Genomic DNA, 6,702 nt, shown 5'->3' with positions numbered 1-6,702 from the left:
TCACTCTCGTGGGGCACGCTGTGCCTCCCCAGCCACAGCCTCCTGCAAGCGGGGGCAAACGACGTCCTCGCCATAGCACTTCTGCCGCATACTGGTGACCAAACCCAACAGGATCCGCCCAGCACTCTCTTGGCTGAAAACTGGCTCTGCCCACACCCAGCACTGGTGGCACTGCTGCCTGAAGGTCCTCATCCTTGCCCGGCCCCCTGCCCCAGCCTGGTCCAGGTGGACATGGAAGAGGATGACAGCCTGGGCTGAGCTCCACAAATGCTCACAGCAGGAACACCCTGAGCGGGAGCACAGCTCAGAAGCTGAAAGAGAGGAGAGCCCAAGTGGTGGGATGGAGGCTGCCAGAGGGAGAGGAGCACAGATGGGGCTGGCCACACCGTCACCCCGTGCTGCCGCAGTGAGACAGAAGCACCCAATGCCGCCCGCTTGCCCCATGGGCACGCGTGTCCAGGGTGGTGGGATGCTGGAAGGGATGGGGAGTGAGTGGATACCCATGGCACGGGCCATTTGGGCACTCTCCGGCTTCCCCCCAGGCTTACTTCTTACAACCACACATCTGAATTTGGGTGCAACACCTACCATGCTGCATCCCCCTCCCTTTCTGGTGACGCTCCAGTAGGGAATCAGGCCCAGTCCCCAACCTCCTGTAAAGTGAAGCCAGAGCGTCCCAAAATCCACCTTGTCCTCTGGGTACTGGGAAAGGACTAAATCTACCCTCTTTTAGTTTAAAACCATTACCCCTGGTCCTATCATTACACTTCCTGATAAAGAGTCCCCTTGCGAAAGCTCAGCACCCGGATGTTTCTGGAGGGCAAAGCAATCTCTGGGCCCCTGGTGGCACAAGGGACATCCACCAGTGCACGGGGCCAGGGCAGATGCTGCTGTACACAGCTCACAGGAGGCAGTGCCAGCCTCCACGGGCACCGGCTCCCCATGACTTTGCTGCAAAACTCCAGCTCTAGGTGCCCCTCAGCTGCTTTGGGTGCCCAGTTCCACCAAAGCCAAAGGCAGGAGAGCATTGTGATGTGTCTCCCTGGAAGCTAGTCCCAGCTGGTGGATAAAGGCGGATAACCCATCTTCCCTCCAAGCTGCTCACACGTACCTAGAAAAGGCTTTGGAGAAATTAAAAAGCACAAATCCATCCTTGGGCTGAGGAGAAAGGGCTTGTTTTATTCTTGCAAGTACACTCATCCTTTGCATGGGGCAGCTGAGGGTTGTCCTCACGCAGAATATGTCCCATAAGGAAACATCAGACCCACCAGGCTCGCCAAGGCTGTGGGACAAGGTGCCTGGCTAAGGCACCCCTGATGTGTCTCCATCCTACCACGAGCCGGGGAAGCCTCGTCATGCTACGAGCGAGGGCTGACCTCGGGCACCCAATTTTCCAGGCGCTCCATCAGCCCCCCCAGCCATCACTCCTATTCCTCTTTGCGAGCCCCAGCTCCCCCTACTTCCTGGTGAAATAAAGCAGGACAAAGAGGAGCGCTGCCAAAACACAGAGCAAAGAGCTGCCGATGCAGCAGCAGCGTTTCCAGAGGAAGTTGCTATTGAAGGGTGAGGGGTGGTGGGTTGGGGTTGCACAGGGCCTCATGCCCTGGCGTTTCAGGGTGCGATGGGTCCTGGCCTTGTCTGCATCCGTCAAGGGCTCCCAAGCATCCAGCGCCGGGGCCAGCCTCGACTCGCTGCAAACGCCGAGCTGGCAGCCCTCACAGCGGGCGCTGTCGTGCGGCCCCACCACCGGCGCATCCACCACGACTTCCAGGAAGTCAGAGGGCTGGATGGGCAGGTGGTAGAAGTACTTGAGGATCTTTAGCACCAGGTTGTGCAGAAGTCTCTTCATGGTGTCCTCGCTGAATTTGGGCTCTTCCAGCTGGGGCTCGGGGCACCGCCTGCACGCCTGGCGAAAGGCTCGCATCCGCACCATGCCCCGGCCCCGGCTCCGGCTCCAGCGCATGTGGAACAGGATATGCACTTTGGCTGAGGACCACTCATGAAAGCACTGGGAGCACTGAAACCTGCCAGAGCACAGAGGAGACCAGCTCATCCCGGGCTCCCTGTGCTGACCCGGCAGCTTCCCGTGCAGTCAGTACGGACCAGGGCAGCCAGGGCTGATGGATTAACTTCATTCATGCAAGCTTTACACCAAACTGTCTTCCCCCTAACAGCATGATGCCAGTCTCGGGAGTTCAACACAGATGTGAGCTCAGGGCTGGCACCAGCACTAAAGATTTTAGAAGCCAGGCTGCCTTCTGGGACCACCCTCATCCCCTTTCCTAGCCCATCCCAGCCCCACTGCCAGAAGCAGGGGTCCTTGGGGTGGGAAGCATCAGGCCCCAGTTCTATTTGAGGCTCCAGCCTCTCACCCGTGCCGGCTCACCACAGCTCAGCGGAAAGCCAACATCAAGCCCAGGGCCGGGGAAGTAAAAAAAAAAAGAAGAAAAACAGAAGGAAGGTGTGGTTGGGGGCTGCAGGGCAGGTGAGGAGATATCCTGAGGAGTCGAAAGGTGTGTAACCTGCAGCGCTTCGTTTTGCATAATCTGCATGAGGGCTGGCAGCCAAGGTCTCCATTTTCTGCCACCCGGGCAGGGTGTCTGGTCGATGCCCAGGGTCCTGCCCAGGGTAGAAATTTTTGGGATGGGGCCTCTCATCAGCAATGCAAAGCCACAGCCTCTCTCTGCTCCAGGACCCCGCAGCCTGGTGCAGATGCAGGGACTGCTGAGGTATCGCCCCATGTCCCAGCAGACAGCGGCTCTCCCTCTCCTCATCCTCTGGGTGCAAACCCAGAAGATTTGGCTCTAGTGTGGTATAAGTACCCCTGCTCGCTGGAGGAGCTCTTTGTATCTTGACACCAACATGGAGAAACTCTGGCCAAATACCAGCTGCCCTTTGGCCCCGTGGAGCTGCCACACTCCCCTCCCCTCCAATTATCATGATTTTTTTCCAGTTTGGCAATAACCCACCAAGCTTGGAAGAAAATGGGAAAACCCCTCCCAGCCTTCCACGCCTCCAAACTGCCCCTTTCATGTCAAAAGCTGTTTCCTACAAGCAAACTTTGAGAAAGTGAAAGGTCCGCATTGCAGCCCATCGTTCCTGGTCCCGCTCTGACAGGGACCAAGCCAGCAGCCCCCTACCTCCCAAACACACGGCGCTGCACAATCTCCTTCCAGCCAGGCTTGAGGACGTGCACCTGCAGGCTATTGTCCTCCTGAAGTATCCATGACTCTGTTAAGTGCATATCTGCAATCTTCGCTGCAAAAATGTCCTGCCAGGTCCCCATGGTCCCACCTGGAGCTGGGGAAGAGGCAGTGACCAGGGTCAAGCTTACGGCTTCTGGGTGCTGATAAATGTGTGCAACTTTCTTTTCCCCAAACTCTTCCTCTTCGTACAATGTCTTTGTGCTTGGAGACGGGAACCTTTGCTCCCGTGTGAGCAGCACCGCCCCATTCCGATCCCTGTGTCAGCAGGCTCTGCTGGCGCTGCACCAGGTCCTGGCTGGGTGAAATGTCCCCCAAAGCAAGGACAAGGTGGGTTTCCCCAAGCCCCACACATGAACCCCCGACCCTGCTGAAGCCGTGCTCTCGTGATGCTGCTCTGTCCGTAGGCTGAGAGGTTGGAAAAGCAACCCCCTGCCAGGCTGCCCGTGCCCATCACTGTCACAGCAGTGGGGGTGAACCGGCAGAGATTGTGCCCAGCGTAGGAATAATAGAAGCGAAACCCACCAAAAACACAGGACTCAGCAGCTGATAAAGCCCCAGGTAACCTCATCTCTCTCAATAGCTGCCACCAAGCACGGGCTGTTTTTAACAACTTTCAGCCAACTCAAGCAGAAAAAGGCCTGATGTGAAACCGCAGGGTGGAAAGTCGGGGGGGATGGCACCACACGTAAAACCAAAAGGTGAGGTGTGCTCTGAGCTGAAGAGCACCCAGCGAAGGTATAAACAGCAGGGCCGAGGCTGCCTGCAGCCCTCTGCCCCCCAGCTCACCCCTCTCCCGGTGCGCAGGTCCCCCAGGATGTCCCATGGAGAGCAATGCAGGGCGGGTTAGATAAGATGTCAAATGATAACTGGTCTTGAGTTAGAGGAAGATCTGCAGCTTGATAAAGCAAGCTCAGCTTGCCATGGAAATAAAGCCATCTCGTTTAATGTGAAGCTTTCAGAGGAGACCATCCTGCACACAGGGAGGGCACAAAATGCCCCAAAATGCCCTGTCTTGGAGGAAATGTGCTGGGTGGCTGCTGAGGATGAAGCCAGCATGGAAAGTTATGGCAGCTCCCCGTGTTGAGTGCCCGGAGCAGCACTCAGGCTCCCAGAAGCAGGGAGGGTTTAACGCAAGGACTGTAGGATATTAAAGCCTGCAGTAGGACAGACCTCTGTTTAAAAAAAAGGGCAGAAGGATCTAGGAATCAGGCTTAAAATACTTCACACTGGTTTCAAATGAAGTGTCCCCATGGCAGCTCTTCTGGCTTGACACCCCAAAAGCCCGGGTTGCCCCAGGCAGCAGTGCCAGTGGCTGGCTCTGCCCTGGAGCCAGCTGGGGCAGTGGGATTGCTGAGGATGTAGGTGATGGCACCTGTGGCCTCGCAAGAGGGGCACGGTGGCTGCTGGCAGTAGGTGACAGCAGCTGTGAGGTCTTAAGAGGCACCAGCATGTCAGGCTCATCCTCCAGATCCCAAAAGGGAGGCAGGTGATGTAGATAAGTCCCAGTAACCACAGGTTGGCAGGGAGCCTCTGATCTTTGCTGCTGGAAGGGAAAAGCCAGCGAGTCATTTGTACCAACAGCCCTCCAGCACCAGGTCCTGGGGCAAAGCCCATCTTCAGCTTCGAGGTTCTTCCCTGCTTTGACATCCTTCTACCCTTAATTATGCCTTGATGCTACGATCTGGAGCAGGACTAGAAGGAAGGAAAGGAGGTTTCCTGGAAGCAGAGGAGCCAAGCCAAGGTCTTCAGGATCCTTATGGAGAGCTAGCAAAGCCCTAACCTGTGGATAGGACCTGAGTCACCCCCTTCCCAAAAGCCCTGCCATGGGGACATGGGATCCTGCTTGGGCTGGGGCAGCACCCTACAAGCAGGACGGTGAAGGAAGCGTTGCCCCACCAGCGTTTCCAATGCTCACAGATGAGGACCAGGGGACATCGCTGGCTCAGGTCTGGTGCATGGGGAGGAAGAGAGGGAGCAACAGATCTCCCTGGCCCCCATCCTAATCCTTTCCCAGAGCACAGGGCCCCAATTTCTATAGGTTCATTATAGAAGACCCCTTCATGCACTCCGCCACAGAGGGGTCTCCAGGGCAGCAAATCTCCTAGTGCAGAAAGCTGGCACCGTGCAGTGCCTGGCATTGCCGTGCCACAGCGTGGTGTGGGGCGGCATCTGCCCATCCCCTTGGACCCCTCTGTGTTAGGGGCTGAGATTTACCCAGGGGTGGTTGAATGCAGGAAAAACCTAAAGGTTTTGACATCTCCCCTTTACTTCCAGGGTCTGTGTTAAACACCTTGAGATATTTTGAGGAGGAGGAGACCCCGGGGAGGCAGCCCTCTCTCCCAGCACTCTCATATTCACCCAAACAAACCGATCGCTTCATCTGGGGGATCTGTGGTTTCAGCCCAGCCCTTCCTCCCCGAGGCTGCTGCCATGGGGCGGAGGGATGTTCCCCACCAGGGCAGACGCTGCTCCCCATGCTGCCCCCCCCAGGAGGCAAAATGCTGCCCCTGAGGCACACGGCTCAACAGGGGTCCAGTGGCACCCCTGGCACGGGGACAGGCCCCTGCCTCCAAAACCCAGCTGTCATGGAAACCAGCCCCCCGTTACGTCATGGCAACACAACTCAAATCACGACTCACAATGCGCCAAGCCCTCAGAGTCATCTCTGAGAAGGAGCCCAGCGCTGGTCCCTCTATTAAAGCCTTTGACTTGCTTTTACTAAAGGGACTTTCCCAGAACCACCCACGGAGCCGAAACTGCTTTGACGTTCTGTTCCACTTCACACACACCTCCTAGCACTGCCCGAGCACCTTGCTGCTTACCGGCACCTGCCTGGAAACAAAAGCTGCTCCTGCAGGTCCCCCCGCAGCCCGGCCTCGGCAGGCACCAGGGATGAGCCCTGTCCCAGCCCCGGCACGACTCCACTCCCCCCAGGGACGGACCCTGCCAATCCTCTCCATCCCAGTGTGCTGGTCGTGGCTCCTCAACAGGATGCGTGAAGGAGGCAAACACAAGGCACAGCCCGGGCGGTAATTTCCCTGCAAATTATTTTTTACTTCAGCTCCCACCCCCGGGTGAGCTGCCCAAGTGAGAGGAGGAAGGTTTTCCGAGGGTCCTTATCCTCCTCTCCAGCTCTTGCTGTATGTCAGCCCCCCCATCCCCTACCCCTCCAGTCCAGGGACAAAGTGCCCACACTGTCCTGCTTGGCCCACGTGCATCCTATCCCTGCTGGGACATCCATCCCTTCCCTTTGGGGTCACCCCATACCCAGATGGCTCCATCCTGTCAGCAGTCCCCGGGAGGGGCAGTGTCGTGGTTTAACCTCGGTTGGCAACTAAGCACCACACAGCCGCTCGCTCACTCCCCCCCCTCCCGATGGGATGGGGGAGAGAATTGGAAAAGCACGTGAGAAAACTTGTGGGTTGAGATAAAAACAGTTTAATAATTGAAATAAAATGATAATGATGATAATATGATAATAGTAATAATACACAAA

At 57.0% G+C, this 6,702-nt stretch overlaps 2 protein-coding genes across 2 annotated transcripts; both read right to left on the bottom strand.

Moving 5' to 3' along the window:
• Window positions 1-598, bottom strand: LOC103916597 (receptor-transporting protein 2-like). The gene is made up of 2 exons (XM_009323606.1): window positions 589-598; window positions 1-254 (listed from the first exon to the last, which is right to left on the bottom strand). The coding sequence occupies exons 1-2, from the start codon at window positions 596-598 to the stop codon at window positions 1-3; spliced, it is 264 nt and encodes an 87-aa protein (XP_009321881.1).
• Window positions 599-1,456: 858 nt separating this feature from the next.
• On the bottom strand, window positions 1,457-3,286 carry LOC103916596 (receptor-transporting protein 3-like). The gene is made up of 2 exons (XM_009323605.1): window positions 3,141-3,286; window positions 1,457-2,024 (listed from the first exon to the last, which is right to left on the bottom strand). Exons 1-2 carry the CDS (start codon window positions 3,284-3,286, stop codon window positions 1,457-1,459), a joined length of 714 nt encoding a protein of 237 aa, XP_009321880.1.
• Window positions 3,287-6,702: the final 3,416 nt, after the last annotated feature.

The sequence above is a fragment of the Pygoscelis adeliae genome, unplaced genomic scaffold, assembly GCF_000699105.1.
Source record: "Pygoscelis adeliae isolate BGI_AS28 unplaced genomic scaffold, ASM69910v1 Scaffold245, whole genome shotgun sequence".
Taxonomy (NCBI): domain Eukaryota; kingdom Metazoa; phylum Chordata; class Aves; order Sphenisciformes; family Spheniscidae; genus Pygoscelis; species Pygoscelis adeliae.
This window is presented reverse-complemented; position numbering and strand designations above follow the sequence as displayed.

Bases quoted from the DNA above. Each gene is read 5' to 3' on its own strand.
- LOC103916596 (XM_009323605.1), bottom strand. From the start codon at position 3,286: ATGGGGACCTGGCAGGACATTTTTGCAGCGAAGATTGCAGATATGCAC. The intron at 2,025-3,140 runs GTAGGGGGCTGC...GTGCTCTGGCAG, and splicing joins CAGCGCCGTGTGTTTGGGAG to GTTTCAGTGCTCCCAGTGCT.